The following is a 22,066-nucleotide window of genomic DNA, read 5'->3' as shown; positions in this document are numbered from 1 at the left end:
ATAAGCCAGAGAAACAAAAAGACTGCTCTGGAGCACGAAGATGGCTTTGGAAAAGGTTCTGACAGACCAGGAAACATCATCACAGGGATTAGAGAGGTCCTGAGGAGGCCAGAGAGACCCAAGAAGTTCTGGGGACTCAATGAGGAAGTCAAAAGGAATTTAATGAAGCACAGATACCCTCAGGGGGCCAGATGGAGTCACGCCAAATGGATGAGAGGACAAAAAGACCAACTTGGTTAACAGATACGGACTCGGGAAGGGTTCGGAGGGAAGAAGGGGTGAAAATGCCCTCCCAAGCTAAAACAGGGCTCTGGGGCACTGGGGATGTCTCCACAAAGGGAGCGGAGGGGTCTTGGGGGGAGCAGAGAGACCGAAGAAGCCTCAGAGACAACAATGAGGAATTCTGATTTCAACGAAGTACAGATGTCATCAGGGGGGCAGACGCCAAATGGAGGTACCCTAAATGGCAAAGAGGGGACCAAAGAGAGAAATCCTAGATTGTGTAGAGGACAAAATGTGTGTCCTGGGCCTCAAAGGCAGCGTTAGGAATGGTCCGAGTGAGCAAGAGGGGTCTGAAGTGCACTACAGGGATGAAAGAGGGCTGTGGTACCCAAGGAAGGTCTCAGGAGGCATCACGAAAGATGCTCCCTATGGCTTTTGCCGAGCGCTGCTGAAGCCCATGAGAGGCCCCGCTGCCTTCCAGAATCTCCGACAGCTCCTGCCAGGCTTTGCTGATGCCCATGTGGGGCTCCTTCTGCCCTCCAGAGCGTCTGACAGCTTCTGCCAGGTTTGCCGAGGCACACAAGGAGCCCTGCTTCTCTCCAGCATGCCCCAGGGCTTCTGCCAGCTTTGCCAAGGCCCAGGTAGGACCCTACTCCTCTCCAGTGGCTGATGTCTTTTCCTGGGCTTTGCCACAGCCCGCGAGGGGCCACGCTGCCTTCCAGAGTCGCTGACGGCTTTTGCTGGGCTGTTCTGAGGCCCGAGCGGGGCTCTTCTGCCTTCCAGACTGTCTCAAGGGCTTTTCCCAGGCCTTCCCAGTGCCCACAAGGTGCTTCTTCCCTCCAGAGCACCCCGGGGCTTTCGCTGGTCTTTGCCAGGGTCCCTGCTGCCTTTGAGAGGCCACAGGGCTCATGTGGGGCTTTGCTGTGGCCCTGGGAGGGACTTTCTGTCTTCCAGGGCTTTTCCCAGGCTTTGCAGACACCCAGGCTGGGCGCAGGCTGCTCGGGGGATTGTGCAGCTGGGTGCAGGGTGCAAGGCTTGGGGCTGGGTGCGCCGGAGCAGATGAATGCAGCCCCCAGCCCTGTGCCACCCCTCCAGCTCTGCCATGGGTTCATCACCGCCTGGAGCCCCCGAGCCCTCAAGGCCTGGCTGTGGAGTGCCCCGTGTCCCCTGTCCCACAGGTGCCTGGCTCTGGGGGTGCCCTGTGCCCCCTCTCAGCACGGATCCCTGGCCATGGGGTCCCTCCTGTGTCCCCCATCCCCATCCATCCCTAACCATCGGGTCCCCCCATGTCCCCAGCTCCACTGTTCTCTGGCCATGGGGTGCCCCACGCCCTCATCCCGCCCTGTCCTCGCTGCAGTCCCCACGACCACACAGTCCTCTCAAACACGCCGGAGGGCACCCAGGCATGGGACACCCACTGCCTCACCCCCAAGAAGTCCCTCAGCACCACCTGAAAACCAACACCAACCAGCACCAAGCACTCCCTGCGCCCTGGAGCTCGTTAAGGGGCTGGGGGGGGGCGGGCAGGGTGTCAGGGTCTCCAGTGCCCCATCCCTCAGTTTCCTCCCCCCCCAGCAGACATGAGTTGCAGGAACACGTACCCCAACCGTGTGGTGCTGGGCCAGGCCTGGCTCTGCATCTGCTGCACCCACAGCCCACCACTGCCCCCCTGGCTCGTAGCCCCCAGGACCTCGCAGCCATCCCTGGCCCACAGGACACCTCTGGGGGGACAACAGCCACGTGGGGCAAATTAATCTGGTGTCCCACAGGGACGTGGGGGGACAGGCCACATGTAACACACGTCCCCATCAGGGGCTGTGCTGCTCCTGCCTGTTCCCTACACTGCCTGGGCACCCCACAGGGCACCCCCCGCGCCAGCGGGCTGTGGGGCAGGGCTGTTCTGGGCGCTGGGTGCCAGATGCAGGGCTGGGCGCGGGCCCTGGGCATGGGCGCTGCCAGAACACCGCGTCCTGCCAGCACATTCCTGCCTGAGTCACCACTGGCTCCTGCCCGGGCAGGTCGGTGGCCACAGCCCCCCAGCAGCCCCCCAGCAGCTCCACGCTGGTGCCACACAAGGCCCCGCCAGCCCCGCTCGCCCCACGCCCCGCAGCTGGGCCAGCCCCACGCACACACACTCCAGCCCTGCCCCCCCCAGTCAGGGCAGGTACAGGTGTAAGGGCCCCCCCACCTCATAAACCCTGTAACCGCCCGTACACCCCCCCTGCCCTCCACCCCCCCCCCACGCCTTACAACCCCCGTATCCTGCACCCCAAAGCCCCACCAACACCCCTGTACCCCACACTCACCCTTTTGACACCCCCACACCCCAATACAACCACCCGCCACCCCCCACAACCCCCCCGCGGGGGGGACTGAGGCAGCCGGGCGGGAGGAGGAGGAGGAGTGAGGCCTTCATCAGGGCACCCTCCTGCCCAGGGCCAGGCTTGGGAGCTGGGGAAGGCGGGGGGGGGGTGTCCGGTACCAGCCCGGTGTCACCCCAGGGCCTGGGCGGGGGATGGGCCACCGGCCGCCCGGGTTCCTGGAAGGGGCCCACGTGACTTCCCCGCAGGCTATTACCGGCCCTTGTTGCCAGGCAGAGCTTTGGGGGGCGGGCCGGGGCCCAAGGGTGCCCCCCAACACCCCCACAGCCGGCCCCGGCACCCCGAGAGGCGCCCGCGGGGGTGGGGGCAGCGGGGGGGGTCGGGAGCCCCGGCCTGCCCCGCCGCATCCCCTTCCCCGGGAGCCGGAGGGGGCTGAGGCCCGACCGGCTCGTTACAGGAGTGCAGTGACACCCCCCATCCCCCCCCCCCGCCTGGCGAAACCGACAACCAAATACTTGTCATCTCAGCCCAAATGAGTCACCCGCCCCCACGCCCGGGGAGGGGGGAAGGGGCGGTCCCAGCACCCAGCTGTGGCCACCCTGATAACGGCGGGGCGGGGGGGCTAGGAAGCCCCTCTCCCCCAAAGCCTCTGAGGGGGGGTCCTGTCCCTGCCCAGGCCCCCGAGTCAACTCCCAGGGACCCCTCATGGACCCCGCTCTGCACTGCCCCCCCCGCCCCCCAAAGACACCAGTTCTGGGAGGGGGCTGCAGCTCCCTGCACCACAGATTGGGGGGGGGGGGGGTGGGGGGGGTGTCCCCCCCCAGGGCAGGTTATGGGGGGAAGCACCGTGCCAGCAAGACAGGGAAGGAAAAGGCCACATTTGGGGCAAAAGCAGGCCAGGCTCCTCTCACAAGAAATAACATGAAATATCCTGGCCCCCAAGGCACAATTGTGGCCAGCGAGCCAGAAATGGGCAAGAATTGGGGTTTTTTTTGCACAGGCAGGGGATTTTCTGCATTTGCATGTGCCCCCCCCCCCAAGTGACGAGCTTTCAGAGGCCCTCCCCCGCAGAGGCAGCAGGGCCAGATCCTGGCTCAGCCCCGTTTGGTGCAGGGGTGGCAGGAGGGGGGGTGCTGTTCCTCCGACACTTCCCCCACCCCGGGGCAGCACCCAGAAGCCCGGCTGATGGCGAGACAGCCCCCCCCCCCCTCCTTCCCAGGGGTCCCGCGTGAAGGGGAGGACCCCAAACCAGCCAGGCCAGGTGCTGAATACACCCCTAAGCTCCCCCAGACACCATCAGACACAGCGGCTGCTTTAAGTCCCCCCCCCCCACACCCTCTTATTTACACGAAAGGTTCAGAGAAGTCAAAGGCAGCTTCTGCGAAAAGCCCTGGCTGGAGCGGAAGAGGAAGCCCCCGGTTTATCGGCGCTGAGCCAGGCCTTATCAAAGCGCTGCGGCTTCCAGGAAGCACCAGCAGCCCCGAGCCCCTCCGAGCCCGCCAGCACCTTTGCATATTTCCATGGCAAAGGCCCAGCTTTGCATGAGGGCCCCCGCTGCACCCCGGGGGAATGAACAGGCCCAAAATAGCCTGCAAAGAGACAGCATTAAAAAAAATAAAACAGCCACAAAAAATCCACAGGAAAAAAAAAAAAAAATTTGCAGTATCTGCAGAGCAGGGCTGAGCCACCAGCTTGTTTTCGGCAGCAAGGGGCTCTCCAGCACTGCAGGGAGCTGCCGCCCCCCCCCAGCTGCAGTAGGGTTTGACAGCCCACGAGGCCGGAGCCACCAGCAGTTTTTGGGGTAGGGAAGCGCTTTGCCCCCCAGGAGGGGGAATTTTCCAGCCAAGGTTGGTCCTGGCAGGGGGAAGCCGTTCAAACCACTGCCCGCGCAGACCCCCGGGGAAAGTCGTGCGCTTCCTCCGTCCCCAACCTGCCGGAATCGAAACTCAAGGGCCACAGGGCAGGGAGGGGTCTGGGGGAGCAGGGTCCCCCTAAAGAGAGGCCTCTTTGGCAGCCACAACGCCAGCTCGCTCTGCCCAGGCAGAGGAGGGACAAGCCTAACGCTAGGTGAGACGCCCCACGGTGTGTCCCCGCCCTCGGGAGAGGAGTAGGGCTCACCCCCAGGCTCCAGGAAGAGCGCCCCCTCCTCGGGGCTGATGCAGAGGGCGCAGGCACCCAGAGCGCCGCAGCGCACCTCCGGGTGCAGGCACTGAGCTCAAGGCGCCTCATGGACTTTCCCCACCCACGTACACGGTGAAGGAGAAGAGCGTCTCAGCACAGGGCAGCTCCGGGGAGCCCCAGGGGGTGACAGAGGACACCCAGAGCAGTTTTCCACAGCCCACAGAGGCTTTCTAATAAGCAAGAGGCTGTGGGGTGCCCCACAGACAGCATCCGTGCAAACAGGCCCACACCAGCAGAGCATTTAGCACGTCAGCACCTCGTTACAGGAAATGGCAAGTTTTATATTAGAGGATTGAGAATAAAAAAAATTTATTAACAAAACTAAGTGCTTGTTCAGCAAACAAGCAGGCCTGACAATAGCACCATCTTTCAGCTCTCCACTTGGGTTTCACGGGGCATCGCAGGGCTGCAGGTCAGGCAGCACGGACGAGGATGTTCCTCGCTGCGCAGAGCCCGGTCCCACAGAGCTCCCCAAGGACCAGCCTGTCCCTGGTGGGAGGACACGAGGTGGACGAGCCCTGCGAGCCCACCAAGCAGCAATGCTACCAGCTGGGGACCAGGGACTGAGCCCAGGGCCGGCACCAACGGATGTGCACAAGCTGCAGATCCAAGCTGACGAGTTTTATTCTGCTCCAGAACATTTACATTCAAACATCAGCTTCGTTCGACTCATGGCTTAGAGGTTCAAAATGAAAGGAAGACAAGGAAGTAACTGGTACAAACTTCCACAGCTCCCCACCGGCCAGAAGGGCTAGAATAACCAAAAAGATTAAAACAAACAGAAACATCAACTGTTGCCAGCAAGCCACGGGCACAATGAGAGTCCAACAGGCCACTGATCCTTGTTACACTCCCTGGCAACGTTGCTCAAGTACATCAGAGAAAGGCGTGCTCGGAGTCAAGGCAGGAGAAGGCTTTGCCACAAAAATGCTACTTCACATGAGGAATGAAGTACAGTGCACCCATAAGCAGTTCTACCACATTCAGAATTCCTCCTTTTTGTATCTTTAGCTCTGTAAAACTGTACATATTCTACAGATTTATAGATATTTACATGTTCTCTACAGCCTCCCCACCCCATGTGGGGTTTTACATACTTACAAATGCACTCCCTATTTTTAAGTTGCCTACGTGTGGTGAGTCGCATCCGTGTAGCCGCGATCAGCCAGCCAGGCCGATGCGGCTGCGCTGCAGCTGGCTGTGGTTACCGCACCCAGCCCCACCTCTCCCCACCCTGGAAGCTCCTCCAGCTGCCCAGTGACCTGGCTGAAGCCCTGCCGGGAGGGAAGGGGCCAGGCTGGGCTCCAGCAGCCTGTGTTCTGGCAGCAGGGTGCACGTCTCGGCTGCTGGCACAGCTCTGCCACTTGTGGAGGGTGGATGCGTGCAGAGCCAGCAGCGGCCGAAGGCCCCTCGCCAGCACACCTGGGGCAGGCACAGGCTCACACAACCCCCAGCGTTCGATGCTTCTGCTCCAACAGAAAGCCACAAGTTTAGGCAGGACAGCAGCAGCAGCAGATGTTATTTCCAGAAACACACAACCACAACCCTGAAACATCTGCTCCACGCGCAGCTGCTGTGCCAAGCCCAGGAGGCTTCAGTCCAGACAAGAGCTGCTGGTGCTCGCTGGCTTGCTGCTAAGCAGATCGGTTCCCTCTGGGATAAAACTGAAGCAGTCCACTCGAGCCTTCTGTCATCATCCTCTTGAAGGAAGCAGAATATCAATTCTTCCACTTTCTGTCCCAAAGCAATAAATGCTCATCGGTACCCACAATCTGACTGGATCACACCTTCCGCCTTAGGAAAGGATTGCTCAGGGAATGCCTAGATATTCTCCTTGTCACTCAAGTCCAGCTTCATAAGTACTCACAGGAAGAAGCGATGAGCTCGCCAGCCCCAGACAGAGCCAGTCCACCCAGAGTTTTGTCCCTCTGCAGCACACCCCGGCTCACCGGATCATGTAGGCCAAGCTCGCTCCCAGTCCAGCCACACCTGCAAACGCCATCAGTACATTTCTGATGCTGCCTTCCAGGTCCTCGACTCGAAAGAAGTCCACAAAGCCCTCCTAGGAGAAAGAAGGGAAAGTAATTTCCTCTCCAGCCACCCTTCTTTGGCAGAAGGCATGGAAAGCCTTTTTCCCTGGAGAGCGGGCAGGGGTACAGCCTGCCCAGCACATCCCCCAAGCACGCTCCCCCGACTCATGATGGCCACAGCTGCCCCAGCTGTGGACCAGCTTGAAGCTCAGCACACCCAGGACTGACTCGGCTTTGGGAATGCTGCCCTCTCCGCGCTGGGCAGGGGCACGTTTCTAGGTCAATACTGCTTCAGGCAGCTCGGTGTAAGGAGCTCCTGAAACACCAGAATTCCATCAAGATGTTTCAGACTGCGGTTTTAACTGGAGCAGTGAGTCATCTCTGTGCTTTGCTGACACACGTGGCTGTCAGGCAGCAGGTCATAGAAAAAGGAAAATACTGGATTGCTCTGAAAAGCTCGCAGTGTTCGGGACAGGCAGTGACTCACCCAGCCTCCTTGGCTCATTAGCCACTCGCGCTTCGATGAGACGAGTGCGTCCGTGATGATCCCTGCCAGCGAGCTGATGCACTTCTCCTGGTTTATGCTCTTCAGGTGTTTCGCAACAAAGGCACCAAACGAGATGAGCGTCACCACTCTACCCCAGTTTGTTACTCCATCACTGAACACGTGGGCAGCCACTTCACACACTGATTGCAGATCTTCCTCTTTCTGGATTTCCAGCTTCCGAAGCATTCCTGCAAGAGATGCTGGTTTAGAGGCAAGCACACACATGACACTGCAAGGCCACCAGTGAGAAGATGCAGCCCCCACATTCTAGGTCCAAAAGCTACAAGAGTCACTGCCAAGTACCTGCCTGCGTCTGCAGAGGGCTATGCTGCTCACACTCGCCTGGGCCAGACATAAAACACCCCATAACCCATTTCTAGTTCCTTCATCCCCGCCTCAGGCACAGCCACCGTCCCTGTGCACATCACACTCCCCATTCTCACAGGGCTTTAAAGCCCCACCACGTCAGAACCACAGCACAGAAGTCAGTTTGCAGCCTGGCACGAGCCCTGCCCCTTGAGCCGAAACGAAGGACAGGCCCTGATGGCCGGGCAGATGTGTCGCCTTTTTATTAATGTGGTTTTAGTCACTGGAACAACAGGATTCCCCGGTTTGACCTGCAGTGCCCCCCTCATGAATAAGCAAACAAGACAAGCCTTTATGAAACTGAAAGGCATTGCTTGTTGTTGCTCAAACTAACAGGAAGCCTTCATGAAGCCAGTTCCTTTTCTGCACACACGAAGATAACCGTTCCTACAGAAGCCTCAGACACCAACGCCAGCTCACACTGGTCTGAACATTCCTCCCAAGTGTGGCTCATTCAATGAGCACATCCATGAATTTCGCCAGGGTAAATGAACCCACAGTCTTTTGCATCAGCACAGTTGACAGGAGGAAGAAACCAAAACCCTTTGCGTTAAAAAAAAAAAAAAAAACAATGAACAAAAGCAAACACAAAAAGCTGGAACATTCTCCTGCAAGAAAGAAGGCGTTTCACCACACACCTCAGGAGGAAATGCAGACACCACCCTCCTGTGCCAGGTACCACCCTGATCTGGGATCAGACGCGGTGTGACATGCTGAAAGCAGCCCCAGCACAAGCCCCGAGGCCGGGAGCTCAGCCCCACCACCCCAAAGTCTCAGGCTGGCCCCAAAACAGCTCGTTTCCGAGTTACACAAAACCAGGTCAAAATAGTTAGTTCTCCCTTCCAGTCCATTCCCAGGTCACTCCGCAGCAAACACACCAGCTCATCCAAGCCCAGGCACTGGGGTTCAAGTTTCTATGGCTACTCTAGGACTCATCAGAAGTGGGTGAAATACATTAAAATAACTATAACCCGAGCACATTGTTCGGGAGAATTACTCCCCCAGAAACCCCGTTCCACCCGAGTCAAGGGTGTGAGGAGTTTAAACTCCTGAGCTAACTAATCTTTTGGACACTCGGGATTATTTGCATACAGTCATGCTGTGCCAGGCAGGCCGCAAGGAGGAACTGGGGCTAATCTGTAACTAGATTATCTCCCCTGCGCACGCTACAAGCGGTTCTTCCACCTCCCCATCGAACAAAGTTCAGTTTCGTTTTTAATCACTTCTCAGCTGTTTTAACTCTCTCGAAACCAGGGTCACATTCCATGCGGGAAATGACCCGACCGAGCGCTCAGGCGCCCCCCCCGCTGCGGGACTGGGTGGGGGAGGCGCAGAGGCCTTGCTCCGGCCCAGGCCTCTCCCAGTCCCCGCCTGCGGCCCGCAGGGAGCAGCCACAGGGGCAGCCACCCCCGTGCCCCCCTCTCCGAGGGGCAACCCCCGAGCCCCCGGGACCCCGCACCCGCCTCCGAAGGGGGGGAAGCGGGTTCCAGCCGCCCTCGTGGCCTCCCGCGGTGCCCCCACCCCACACCCCGCCCCGGCGCTCCCGCACCCACCCTGGAAGGCGAGCTCGTGCTTCTGCATGACGCCGTCGCCGACCCTCCGCAGCGTTTCCAGCGCCTTCTCCATCACGGCATCGCCCGAGCCGCCCGGCCGGCCGGGCCCGCCCAGCAGCCCCGGGAAGAGCTTCTTGGCGCCGGGCTCGGCCTCGCCCGCCGCCTCCCGCAGGTAGCGGCTGATGAGCTCCAGCGAGTCCTGCCGCAGCCCATCGGGCGGCGCGGGCGGCCCGGGCGGCGTGCCGGGCAGCGAGTCCCCCGCCGGGCCGCGCTCGGCCTCGGGCTCGCAGCCGTCCAGCTCCTCCTCGGGGCTCCAGAGCGCGCCGGGCCGCGCCGCGGGGGGCAGCGTCGCGCGGGGGGCCGCGCCGCAGCCAATCAGCGCGCGGGGGGCCGCGGCCGGACCAATCAGCGCGCGGGGGGCCTCGGGGCGCCCGGCGGCGGCCCAGGCCCCCGCGGAGCCAATCAGCGCCCGCGGTACCTCAGCGGCGGCGGCGGCGGGAGCGGCGGCGGCGGGAGCGGCGGCGGCGGGCGGCGGGGCCGGGCCCCCCCCCGGCGAGGCGGGCGCCAGGGCCGGGCCGCCGCCGCAGTAGAGATTGAAGCCGATAACGGCGTTCCGCTTCACGGCGAACATGGCGCCCAATGCGCACGGACGGCGAGCTGCGCGGGTGTGCGCGTCGCCGCCGCTTATATGAGAGCGGTGACGCGAGCGCGGGGCGCGGCGGGGGCGGGGCGCGGCGCGCCGGTTCCGCTTCCGCTCCCTGAGGGGACGGCGCCGGGGGGGGAGGGGGCCACGCCTCGGCTAGCCGTGGCTTTTTGGGGTGAAAAACGGGAAAAGAGTCGTCGCTTCTGCAGAAGAGCGTCCCCCCCACCCCCCGTCCGGCCTTGTCTGGGCCTTGCTGCGGCCCCAGACCCTGTGACAGGCCCCGCGCCGTGTTACCCACCCCCCCCCCCCCCCGCGCCCCTCGGTGCTGCCGGGCCCCGGCCGTTCTTAGTCCCGTGCAACAGCCCCTCAGCAGTGCAGGGCCCCCCCGTGCAGGTACACACACCCCACCACCCCCCCCCCCCCCAGCACCACCAGCCCCCACCGTGCCGCTGCCCCCCCAGCACGGGGCACACAGTGCTCACAGCCTGCACCGTTCTCTGAGGGGCCACACGTTCCTCCCTTGCCTCAGCCCCTGCCCTCTCTGTTTCTTGCAACACAAAGCGTCCCCCGGCAAGGCCACGAGCGTGCAGCCAGCGGGACTGAAGCCCTGGCACACGTGGGGAGCCAGGACACCCTCGCTGGTGCACACCGAAAGGGCTGCTTGGGAGTGGGGGGGTATGATGTGCTCTGGTGAGACCCCCTGGAGTAGCACGTCCAGCTCTGGGGCCCTCAGCACACGAAAGACATGGACCTGTTGGAGCGGGTCCAGAGGAGGCCACAAAAATGATGCGAGGGCAGGAACACCTCTGCTGTGAGGACAGGCTGAGAGTTGGGTTGTTCAGCCTGGAGAGGAGAAGACTCCGGGGAGACCTTAGAGCAGCCTGAAAGGGGGTTTGTAAGAAAGACGGGGACAGACATTTTAGTAGGGCCTGTTGCAATAGGACAAGGGATAATGGTTTTAAACTGAAGGGAGAGATTCAGACTAGATATAAAGAAAAAATTTTTTATGCTGAGAGTGATGAGACACCAACACAGGTTTCCCAGAAAGGTGGTAGATGCCCCATCCCTGGAGACATTCGAGGTCAGGTTGGACGGGGCTCTGAGCAACCTGATGAGGGTGAAGGTGTCCCTGCCCATGGCAGGGGGTTGGACTAGATGAGTTTTAATGTTCCCTTCCAACCCAAAACTATTCTATGATTCTATGTCACTTCCCACCCACTTGGCATTTTACCTGGGTCTGGTTAAAGCCCTCTCTGACCCTGGCTCGCTTAGCTGGATGTTCACAGGGAACTTCCCTGTTTCTTCCAGTCATCAGTGGGTTGCCTCACATCTCTCCCATTACTCAAAACCTCCTTGCACCCACCAGCTCTGTCATCACCCACCACCTGGGACACCCCAGGGGCACTTTGGCCAGCCTCGGCATCATTGGGGCACCGGCTCTCAATTCTGGTCTTCCCTGGCCACAGGCTCCTCCTTCACCCCCTGGGGCTGAGCCTGATGCCCTCAAAATCTACCCTGTTTTGGGCAGAGCTTGGCTGGGGAAGAAGCCATGGGGATCTGTGCAAATGCTGATGGATCAGACACTCCCCAGAGAGGCAAACACCGCGGCTTTGCTCCGGGGCGATGAGGAAGGGGAGCAGGTTTGTGGGGTTGTGTCCCAGCTCTGCTCCATCCCCACCTCTGGGAAGGGTCAGGATGGAGAGAGGTGTTGGGGGGCGAAGGCAGGTGCCCCCCTGCAGAGCTCGCCAGTGGAGCCACGCACCAGCGCAGCTCAACCTGCTCCAGCCTCGGGGCCTTTTTGTGCCTAACCAGACCCAGGACACGGGAAATTGGGGTTTGGGGCCCCCAGAAACCACACCCGATGGCACACAGGTGGCCAGGCTGGCAACGCCAGGGACGCGTGCTGGGGCCTCGTCGTGCCCACTGGGCCCAAAGGCCACCAAAATACCCTGCGGCAGCGGAGCCCCGGCCCCCACCTGGGAAGGCAGCTCAGCCCGAGGCACCCGGCCGAGGAGCCCCAACGTCAGAGAACTGAGATGTGAGACAGAACTGAGATGGTCAGAGACTGGAATAGGCTGCCCAGGGAGGGGGTGGAGTCCCCACCCCTGGGTGTGTTTAAGGGCCGTTTGGATGAGCTGTGGGGGGATGTGGGGTAGGGGAGAACTTTGTAGAGTCGGGCTGAGGGTTGGACTCGCTGATCCCGAGGGGCTTTTCCAACCTGAATGATTCTGTGATTCTGTGAGCAAGACACCGGGCCAGGGCCGCAGCGGGAGGGGGAGGTTCTGGTCCCCTCTCCTGGCACAGGCAGGCGGGCTCACTGCTGAACCCCAACAGCCCTGCGAAAGGGACCCAGGAAACTCCTGCCCACCCTGACAGCAGGGCCCCAAGGGCAGGCGGCCCTGGCACCTTGGGATCTGGGGGGACAGGGGGAACCCCAGATGGGATAAAATGCCAGATGCGGGGGTAAAATGCCAGCACAGCTCCTCACACAGGTCTTTCCGCTCCAGGGACGCAGTGAGGACGTGGGGAACTGCCACCACGAGGAAGCCCCTCTCTGGTCAGCGTTTTTGGGACAGAAAGTGCAGCAAACCCAAGCCTCTGTCACCATCCTGAGCATCACCACGCACCGTTGGGAACAGCAAAGGAGGAAGCTGTGGTGAGCACAGGGCACAGCCCCGTCCCGAGTGACCCGAAGTGCTCTTGCACCAGATCTTGCAAGAAACAGAGACGTGCATCCACCCCAGGCGCCCCTTTACCCCTTGGCGGCTCCTTTCCCAGCTGCCACCCCCACAAACCAGGGCGAGAGCACAACTGGGTTGCACTGGGGTCCAGCAAGACAAAAACCCAGCCCCTTCAAAATCCTTCCCGTGGCCCCAAGGAATGCATCCTTGTCGGGAAGTGAATTCTTGGCACCGGGAGCAATAACAGAGGCAAGCTTGACTTGCTCCGGCAGCTTGGGGCAGCGCCCGGCACATATTTCCCCAGCAGTGCCAAGCTTAAAGCACAAACAAACACCAGCACATACTTGGCACCAGGCTGGAACAGCACGTCCCTGTGCAAACACCCGGCCCTGGCCCCGCTGTGGGGTGGGCTCGAGGGGCTGCGAAATGGCCAGTTGTGGGGGTGGGGGGGGGCAAGATGCAGCACAGAAGCTTCGGGCAGCCCCAGGGAGGGTCAGTAGGTTCATTTGAACAGCGGCCCACGCTGGTGACATCATCAGCTGGGCTGTTAAACTTTAGAAGGGAAAGGCGTGATGTCAAGGCTGAAAATCCTGGAGTTAAGGACAGGTGTGACGTGAAGGCTGAAAATCCCAGAGTTAAAGCCTCCAGGATGGCTGCCAGTGGGGACAGAGGGGGCACAGTGGGGTGGGGCGAGAGGATGTCACTGTGGGGCAGCCCTGAGCCCTGGGGAGGGCACCAGGAGCCCCTGTCCTATGGCATGGAGGGGGGGCAGGGATTTGTCTTGAAGGGAGGAGGATAAAACCCACCTCTGCCTCTGCCCCCCCTCCCCCCCCCAAGTCTCTCAGCTGTGAGCCAAGGTGGCTCCTGGCCCCGCTTGGCCCTTCGCCCCTGTGGCTGCACAATGGGATGGACCCCAAGTCCCCCCCTGCCCCAGCCCACACAGATCCAATACACCCCATGGCCCCCATACACCCCACCCCCCCAACACACCCCAGAGCCCTGTGTGTACCCCACGGCCCCATCGCGGGGGGATGGCCCCATGGAGACCCCATGGCCCAGCACATCCACCCATGGCCCCACGGCTTGGGTTCAGCCCCACACCCCCCCCACAGGGGACAGCCCCACACACCCCCCCCAGCCCCACTGCCAGGGGTTGCCCCCCCCCCCCCCAGCCCGTAGCCCTGCTGCTGGGGGACAGCCCCATGCAAACCCCACAACCCCACTGCTGGGTCAGGCCCCCCTTCACCCCAGAGCTGGGGATGAGCCCCACATATGCCCCACGGCTCCACTGCGGGGGGACAGCCCCCGCACAGCCCCCAGAGAAGGGCACTGCGCCGCTCCATATCCGGGGCGGGGGAGGTGTTGCACGGCAGTAGCTGAAACGAGCCCTGAAGGAGGAGGAGGAGGAGGAGGAAGAAAGGGCAGGGACTTCCAGCAATTTCGCTGAGGCCCGTCGGGGTCTCTCCACATGCCCTCTCCCACTCCATCCCCACCCCCGGGGTGCAGGAGCACGGCCACACCTGCCTCGCCTGCCACAGCGAAACCCCACGTGGGCCTGGGGCGCCCAAGCCCTCCCTGTGCTCCCGTCCCACCCCCCGGCCGCACCGCGAGGGCCCTGCTCAGGCTGCACAAGTGCCCCCACACCCCCACAGTTGGTGCTGACTGTGCATTTCCTCCTGCTGGCTCACCCCAACAGCCCCGGGGGCTTCAAGCCTCCCACCACTACCAGCCTTATCCTTGTGGTAGCATTTTATGAGGGGCAGAGGGTAAGAACGTGGATGGCTCTGAGATCCAGAGCAGCTCCTGCTGCACCCCGTCCTGTGAGGGGTGAGAGTGGGGCTGGCAGCATCATCACCCCCCGCCCGCCCGGCTCCGGGGGCAGAACGGAAGTAACTCTGCTCCACAGTTACTACCCTTATACAGAATTGCTCTCGCTGCTTCTCATCCTGTCGTCACAGTCACTTCCCCCCGCCTCTGCGCAAGTATGACTGGCATTTCCGGAAAACCGGGGAAAGATGTGGTTCAAGAGCCGTCCCCTCCCTCTGCCCCAGGGTCAGCCCCCAAGCTGCAACGCCCCGCTGCACGCTTCACTATATTTCCTCTTTTTTTAAAAAAAATAAAATAAAATAAAAAGCAAGCATAGCACTCTAGAAGTGAGGAGAGATGAACATGTAAAAAATTATATATATTTTTATATATATGATTCATATCTATTTACAACATGGCTGGGACAGCAGAACATTCAAGGAGGTTGCACAGGCACTGCCAGCACTCACACAGGGTCTGGAACGGCGACGGAGACCGACACACCGACCTGTGGCTGCCGGGGCAGCCCCCGCCCCCCCGCTACGCTCCCTGCCCACTCCACAAACAGAAAACTGGCCTCTGTGGCCACAGGGCCAGCGCCGAGCTCCAGAGCCGCGGCCGGCCTGCTCCGAGCCGCCCAAGGCAGCCGAGCACACCCCTGGCAAACACCCTCCCGGGAAGCAACACCGCGCTCCCCGTTCCTCGCTCCAGCCAGCAGCAGGGGGGAGCAGAAAGTGAAACAGGTTCTGAGGAAAGCCCGACTCAGCCAGCCAAGAACACACGTAAGGAAAGCCGTGCCCATGCAGAGCACGGCCCGTTGCCTCCCTGCCTTGGTTTCTCCTGACCTGGTGGGAATCCCTAAAGAAAAAAAAACAAACATAAAGACATCCACTTGTCTTCCTTTTGCCCACACGCCTTCAGATCTGGGCCTAAACTGGGCAGGCTTAGCACAGCCCTGGCAGAGGCACGGCGAGGCCTTGCGCTGCGCAGGACAGAGGCCGCTTTGCCTCTGCTGCACGAGGAGCAGACAGTGCACGCGCTGAGCACGCACGTCGTTCTGCAGGCTGCGGCCATCACACCAACCTTTCGGTTTGGTTTGGTTTTTTAGGCCTGGAGCAAAGAAGAGGCAAGAAGGAAAAAAAGAGAGGAAAAAGAAATAAATCCAAGTTTGGGGTGTCCGACACTGTCAACACAGGTTTGCCTCTGTGCTCCTCTCTTCCCAATCCCCATGCTGTCCATCTCCGGTGCTTTTTTTCCCTCCTGGGGGGGTTATTCCCAGTCCTGCCTCTCTCCCCCCAGAGATCAGCTCCAACAGCTCCCATCTGCCTCAACGGCTGCTGCCAGCCCCGGCTCTGCAGGCGCCAAAGTCTGGGCAGCAGGCAGGGGCTGCGTGCGGCCAGGCAGGGCTCTGCCCGCCTGTCCCCAGCGCCCTGCCGGGATTCAGCTCACCACCTCCTGCTGCCGGGAGAGGAGCCAGCTCTGCCCTGGCCAAGGCAGACAGCCCCGCCGGCCAAACTGGCCAGGGAGGGAGAAACTGCCCCCAAGCCCCCTGGGGCAGCTGCGAGCCTCAGGCTGTGCCCCCCCCATCCCAGCCAGACTCGGATGCAGCTGTGGTGGGGCTCTACCCCCAGACAGCAAACGCCTCATCGCGGCTCCAAGCCACGAGACCGTTTCAGACACTGCCCGGCCCCGCTCCCACAGCTGCTGGATGCACCGTCCCTCCCGTGAGCTCAGCTGCTTTGTGCAGGCAGGGGACAGATCCCAGGCAGCTCGGCCCAGCAACACAGCCACGTAATTTTTTGCGTATCAGCTAATTTCTTCACTTCGAAGCTCTAATGCACACACTTAACTAAACTTCCAGATCACGTATCACACTTTATGCCCAACAGGTTCTTCCTCCGCAGACACCAGATGCCTGAAAAGCATTCACACGCCACAGCTCCGAGCTCTCCCCTCCTTCCCAGTGTCCAGCCAACAGCGAGCAACTCCTCTGAGCACTTCCCTGCTTCTCCCGGGGCCGCTCGACTCTCCCAGCGAGGAGGCAGCGCTTCAGTGGCTCTGCAAGTGAGGATGGTTTCAAACAGCATGAAAATTAAGGCAGCAAACCGACTCGCTAAAAGGAACCACCCAAACAGATCTGCCTGTGTGTCCTGGGCTACTGACACCTCTCGCTCACCTTCTCAGTTTTGGTGTGTGTTTGCTGTAAATACTCAAATAACTATGTGGATTCTGGTGCTCCTGTCCCTATGGTACAGTGAAGTTCAATCCATTTAGCCAAAAGAAAAAAAGAAAATAGGAAAAAAACCCAGCCTGTGAGTGCAGGCTACCCTGCCAGCTTGCTGGTTACAAGCGAGGATTTTCTCTGCGGGAGGTCCTGCGGTGTGGGGATGTGGTCTCCTGTCACCAGGTTCTTGTCTGGCCCCGCGCTTGGCAACTGCTTGTTCTTCATCTTTGCCTTGGCCATGTTGTAGTCACCAGAATCAAAATATTTTTGCTGGAAGAGGGAGAGGAGTTTGGGTTACTTTGATTTGCAGGAGCGTGGGGACATAGCAGATACAGACATCTGGCCACAGACATGATCCTTTGAGGTGCTGGGGTTGCTCAAAATCAGGTCACAAAAACACCACACAAGGGGAAAATCCAAGTAAGGGAGCCCAGCCTGATTGAAAAGGCCTTTAGCACCCACTCACAAACCCCAGAGTGACTCAGACCTGCCCCAGCTGGAAGCAGCTTTGCCCCACGGCAGCTGCCCATCTGACTGAGACACCAGGGTGTATTTTCTCCCTCTGACCTACCTCTGGGTGTTTGTAGCCTCTGAACTTTTGCTGCCTGGCGGGGCACTTGCTGGGGAAAGCCCAGGTTTGTCCTGCCCTGCCCCTGCCCCACACTCAGCGTGACAGGGATTCAGTCCCAGCCCAGAGACCCCCAGACAGCCAAACACAGGCACAGCCAGGTCAGCAGACGCCTCCAGGCAGAGGACGTTTGCTGACAGTTTATTCTGGTTTGGTGAACAGATGAGCCCGTGTGACAAAGGCAGGGTTTTCTCCCCAGGGAGCACAGCCCGGCCGATGCCGAGGCCTTTGCCGGACCATCCAGGCTCCCAACAGCCAAACTGACGCAGGGAAACGCCTGCGAAGACGTGGCCGGAGGAACCTCCCGGCTGCACAGCACCACCCGCCCAGGGTGTAAAGGGCACATCACTCCCCTATCACACACATCACCACGGGACTCTGCACACCCTGCAGCGGCGTAGGAAGGGCTGAACACCAAAGCAGAGCTTGTGCTGGTGCTACAGACGGGGCTTTGCTGGGCACAGGGAGCTCTGAAGAGCCCAGTTCTGTCCCAATGTGCTGTCAGGCCCCAGTGAGCCCAGACAAAAAGCCCTTCCCTGCTCCAGCGCCAAGCTGTTAAACAACCCTCCTTTCTGTGCTTGCTTTAGGAGCTCGTACCTAAAACAAGAGTCCCGGTGATCAGGTAAACAGCGGGAGCGAGCGCACAGGCACTGCTGAGGCAGAGGGGACAGCTCTCGATACAGGCTGAAAGGGAAGTGGCAGGACAGAGCCAAACCCTGCACAGCGTGACACGGAGACACCGTGTGTTCAGAGCTGGGGAAGGCACACGGCCACCGGCTGCCAGCAGCTCAGCAGGGATTTGTGTTTTCTGCACCAGCCTCCGCAAGGAGGAAAGCCGGCAGGGACAACCCAGATGGCTCTGGGAGAGGGATTTAATTACACTTCCAGGGAGCACAGTCAGAAGGTTGGCTCTTCACACTGGTGCCGGCCATGGAGATGCAGCCAGCTGACTCGCTGGCGTCCTCGGTGCCCTTTGCACCAGCCCAGAAACCAGGCAAAGTACAGACCAGAGAGAAAAACTCAGTCCTGCAACGCCTCAATGGCCTGGTGAACACAGGGAGCACAGCAGCAGGCAGGAGGGGGATTTATGCACTTGTTTTGCTTCTAGATGCCAGGTGTCGGGCCAGGGTGGGATCCACCTCTGGGGGAAATACACAGAGCAAAACCACCCAAGAGGCAGCAGCTTTTGGGTTCTGAGCAGGCACAAGCTTCTTGCTTGGCCACAGCAGCCCTGACTGCTTTGGGCCCATGTCCAGCGCAGGCACTGGAAGGAGCCTGGCCCATGGGTCCAACAGACTTTTTGGCCTGGGGAATGTTGATGTGATTCCTCTGGCCTGGTTAGAGCTTGGCTGCCTGTGCCATTGAGGGAGGAGAGGACATGGATCAGCCATGGCTGAGAGATAAATACCCCTTTCTGCAGTCTCTTCATGAGGAAGTCAGAGCCTCCAGGCTTCTGGCCTAGGTTGGGATATTTGGCCTTCAGTTTCGCCTCTTCTGCTCTCTCAGGGGTGACGGTTTCCTTCTCCTGCATGTCCTGAAAAACAAAGAGGGGAGTGGAAAGCTCTTCAGCCCCACAGAACACACCCCTGATGCTGTAACACAATATTCAGCAGCGTGTCCAAACCCCGGTGCCTGGCTTGCCGAGCCAGGTGGATCCCCTGGAAAATCCAGACGTGCTCAGAGAATATTATAAACACTTTCCCAGACAGAAACAGCTTTTACCTCCAGTACCTGTGGAAACAGGCAGAGACCCTCTCCCTGCCTTTCCCAGACAGGAGCCCTGCAGGGGGGCTCGTACTGACGTTTGCCTTTGCAAACTGGGCTTAAGATGTCACTGCAGATCTCTGCTGGACAAGCATCTTCCCCTGACCAGTGATGGGTCAGACCAGCATCGACACACATCAGTCCAGAGCACAGCGCGCTGCGGTGCTGGGAGGGGTTGGCCTTGCTGCACCCCACTGCAGGACAGCTGAGATGGAAGAAACCCTCTGCTCCAAACCCAATTTACTGGGAACGACAACTGGCACAGGGAGCAAAGCAGCATTTTAGCACCTGTTTCACAGCAACAGGAGTTTCAGGGTGTTCTGGGAAGCCACCCAGCCCACTCAAAGCCTGGGACCCTGGGGCTGACTGTGGCAGGAGGTGCCAGGCCCTGGTTGTCCCCTGGCTGCTCTGCAGGAGCTCTGAGGCAGCCCCCAACCCAGCTATTGAAGAAGCATCAGCTGAGCAACGACACCCAAAGGGACCTGCTCGGGATCTGCTCCCCAGCCACCAGCCCCTCTCCTCAGGGAGGGCTGCAGGCCTGGGGCCAGGAGCTTCCGTCGGGGGTGGGAAGGCGCCGGGGTCCCAGCAGGGCCTGGAGAGCCTCAGCCACAGCAGGGCCAAGTTCTGGCCGGCCACCAGCCCAGCCCCGAGGGGAACACGTCACTGCCGGCCACCTCTGCCAGCAGCCACCTGGGGCCAAGCCACCGCACGAGTCGCTGTTTCACAGGATGTTGGCAAGGGGTGTTTTCCATCGCTGTTCCCTTTCCAGCAGGGATGATGCTGGCAGACTTGGCAGCGGCAGCTCTGCTCCTGCCAGCCCAGCTGCGCCGACGGATGCCGGGTATGTGCTCCCCAGCGCTGAGGCCCTGACCCGCTCCCAGCCCACCAGAGACGTCACGCTCCACGCAATAAGCTGGAAGAACGCTGCCACCACCAGCCTCCGCCCCATCTGTGAAGCAGGAAAGCCCTCAGCGTTTGGATGGGACCAGCAAGCTGGCAGGATGCAGCTGGCAATCACGCGGGGTGGAGGCGGGTGGGATGGGAGTCCCAGGCTCCCCAAGGACGAGGCGCTGCAGCTCGGCCCGTGCTCCGGTGCATTCGGCTACTGCGACTTTCCCTCCCAGGTGGCCAAGAGCAGAGCTGGAGCCCGCGAGCCCCCAGGTTGGAAGGCACTGCCACCACCGAAGGAGGTTTCCAACGTGATCTTCCACTGGCGTGGAGGTGGGGGAGCAGCTCTTCACAGCGTGGCTGCAGCCGTGGGGGCCAGCTCCCCGCAGAGGCTGCGAGAGCGCACGTGCAAAGGCTGCCACGAAACGGCTCCTCAGCTGTGTCTCGAAAAGACAAAGCAAACCTGAGTTAACGGCAGCTCCCGACAGCTGAAACTGGGACAAGCGGAGCTGGGAGCAGCAACGTGACGCGCAGGCTTGGAGCATCCCACTCGGAGCCTCAACCGCGCAGGCTCCTCCTCACGCCCCCGTCCGCGGGGGTCCCCGGGGGATTGAAGCAGGGAGGGAAGGCGGGGGAAGGTGTGAGAGTCTCATCACGATCTTCAGCTTCTGCACGCTGCAGGGCTTCACCCACACATGGCCTGAAGGAGCCTGGCTCTTCTTACCCACCTCCGTGACAGCTCCAGGAATAAGAGCCACGGCCAGCGCACGCCACTCAGCCCTGCCAGAGCCAGGCACCCCGCGAGCCCCCACATCAGATGGGCTGCGGGGGGGTTTGGGAGCAGAAACCAAACCTTTGCCTCCCACAGCCCTTCCTTCACCTCAGCCTGCTCTCCTCAGTTCTTCACCTCTAAAACTCTTTCCCCCCTGCCCGGCTGCAAACACCACTGTCTCCCATCACCCCGTCTCTCCTACGCTGTCGGGGGTGCCCTGCTGCACCCCACTGCTCACCCACCCCGTGGGCACCACTTCTGCAGCACCCAGCAGAGCCAACGCCGTGCCGGTGTCCTTAACACCTGCCAGCAGATCCAGGGGCTGCCCACGGTGGAGCCTCCCACCACCTTCTCTCAGTGCCCGCAAGGCAGCACATCTGCCTCCTTCCTACGCCCACCCCCGGCGCTAAACTAACCCCAGGGAAGTGGAAAAAGCTTCTCCCGCTGCGATGCCTGAGCGAGGCCGCACTGGCCGCAGCGGGACGGCTGAAGGTGGCCGGCAGCAGCTCCACCTGCACCCCGGAGCGGGCCCGACTGCCCCGGGGGGCTCCGGCTCACGCCCGGGGACGCAGTAGCCGCTTGAGCCGCCGGGAACTATCGCCCGGCCCCGCTGGTGCCGCCGGCCTGGCTCCCGGTGCCCGAGGCCAGCTCTGCCCCACCGGCGCAGCCAACAAGCCGCGGCTCGTCCGCTCAGCCCCGCGGCGATCCAAGGGGGGAACCGGGGGGGCTGCGGCACCGCGGCATGTCCCTGCCCCGGGAGGGCCTCGCTCAGCTGCCGACAGGGCAGCCGGGCCCCCCCGCACCCCACAGCCCCCCCCCACCCCCAGTATCCCACAAACCCCCACGCACCCCCCACGCCGCCATCGCGACCGAGCTATCCTACCAGCCATGCCGGAAGTCCAACCTCCCCCAGCCCCATAGCCAGTGAGAGACCAGCATTCATCATACGGCTAACCGAAACAACCAATCAGCGCACAGGGCTGTGAAGAGCGACGTGTGGCCGAGCCAATGGGAGCCGGCCGGGCCCGCGCCGGCGTTCCCCACCTGTTTCTCCTGCCCAGGCTCCTCCGCGCGGGCGCCGGTACCGAGCGGGGCTGCCATGGCGGGGGGAATAGGGGGGGTCTCCGCGCTCCCTCCGCGCCCCGCGCTCCCTCCGCTCCGCCCGGCCCCGCGCTCTCCTCCAAAATGGCCGCCGCCGCCCCCTAACGCCTCAGCTGCCTGACGGACAGGCGCGCTGCCCAATGGGCATAGGGAGGTGGCCGCGGTGACATCATACCTGACCAACCAGCGCCAGCGGGAGGCGGGAAGAGTGACGGGAGGGACCACCCCTCTGGAGCGGCCGCTGACCAATGGGAAGTGCTGCAGCACCGCGTGGGCGGGACTACAGCACCCCCGGGCCCGCCTCCCGCCCGGGGGAGGTGCCGCGTGGGACGGGGCGGG

The 22,066-nt window shown here is 61.4% G+C and overlaps 2 protein-coding genes across 5 annotated transcripts; both read right to left on the bottom strand.

The window, feature by feature from the left end:
• Positions 1-5,330: 5,330 nt before the first annotated feature.
• Positions 5,331-9,887, bottom strand: MCL1 (MCL1 apoptosis regulator, BCL2 family member). Its single transcript, XM_074809483.1, has 3 exons — positions 9,221-9,887; positions 7,242-7,489; positions 5,331-6,786 (listed from the first exon to the last, which is right to left on the bottom strand). The coding sequence occupies exons 1-3, from the start codon at positions 9,849-9,851 to the stop codon at positions 6,670-6,672; spliced, it is 996 nt and encodes a 331-aa protein (XP_074665584.1). The 5' UTR covers positions 9,852-9,887; the 3' UTR covers positions 5,331-6,669.
• Positions 9,888-14,716: 4,829 nt separating this feature from the next.
• ENSA (endosulfine alpha) lies at positions 14,717-21,839 on the bottom strand. 4 transcript variants are annotated; one of them, XR_012621151.1, is made up of 4 exons: positions 18,925-21,446; positions 18,611-18,736; positions 16,527-16,844; positions 14,717-16,408 (listed from the first exon to the last, which is right to left on the bottom strand). XR_012621151.1 is itself a non-coding variant. In XM_074809190.1 (3 exons), exons 1-3 carry the CDS (start codon positions 21,725-21,727, stop codon positions 16,674-16,676), a joined length of 354 nt encoding a protein of 117 aa, XP_074665291.1. In that variant the 5' UTR covers positions 21,728-21,839; the 3' UTR covers positions 14,717-16,673. The 4 variants fall into 4 exon arrangements, 3 of the variants coding, with proteins under 3 accessions (XP_074665291.1, XP_074665290.1, XP_074665288.1); XM_074809190.1 differs by lacking the exon at positions 18,925-21,446 and adding an exon at positions 21,671-21,839 and having other exon boundaries at positions 14,717-16,844; XM_074809189.1 differs by lacking the exon at positions 18,925-21,446 and adding an exon at positions 21,510-21,663 and having other exon boundaries at positions 14,717-16,844.
• Between the last annotated feature and the right edge of the window lie 227 nt (positions 21,840-22,066).

The sequence above is a fragment of the Strix aluco genome, chromosome 30 (assembly GCF_031877795.1).
Source record: "Strix aluco isolate bStrAlu1 chromosome 30, bStrAlu1.hap1, whole genome shotgun sequence".
NCBI classification, from domain to species: domain Eukaryota; kingdom Metazoa; phylum Chordata; class Aves; order Strigiformes; family Strigidae; genus Strix; species Strix aluco.
This window is presented reverse-complemented; position numbering and strand designations above follow the sequence as displayed.

Excerpts from the sequence above, each read along its gene's own strand:
- MCL1 (XM_074809483.1), bottom strand. The coding sequence starts at position 9,851 with ATGTTCGCCGTGAAGCGGAACGCCGTTATCGGCTTCAATCTCTACTGC. Across the intron at positions 7,490-9,220 it reads GCACGAGCTCGCCTTCCAGG|GAATGCTTCGGAAGCTGGAA; the intron begins GTGGGTGCGGGA and ends CATCTCTTGCAG. Across the intron at positions 6,787-7,241 it reads TAATGAGCCAAGGAGGCTGG|GAGGGCTTTGTGGACTTCTT; the intron begins GTGAGTCACTGC and ends TCTTTCTCCTAG.
- ENSA (XM_074809187.1), bottom strand. The coding sequence starts at position 19,104 with ATGTGTGTCGATGCTGGTCTGACCCATCACTGGTCAGGGGAAGATGCT. Across the intron at positions 18,737-18,924 it reads TGTTTCCACAGGTACTGGAG|GACATGCAGGAGAAGGAAAC; the intron begins GTAAAAGCTGTT and ends TTTGTTTTTCAG. Across the intron at positions 16,845-18,610 it reads TGAAGAGACTGCAGAAAGGG|CAAAAATATTTTGATTCTGG; the intron begins GTATTTATCTCT and ends TCCCTCTTCCAG.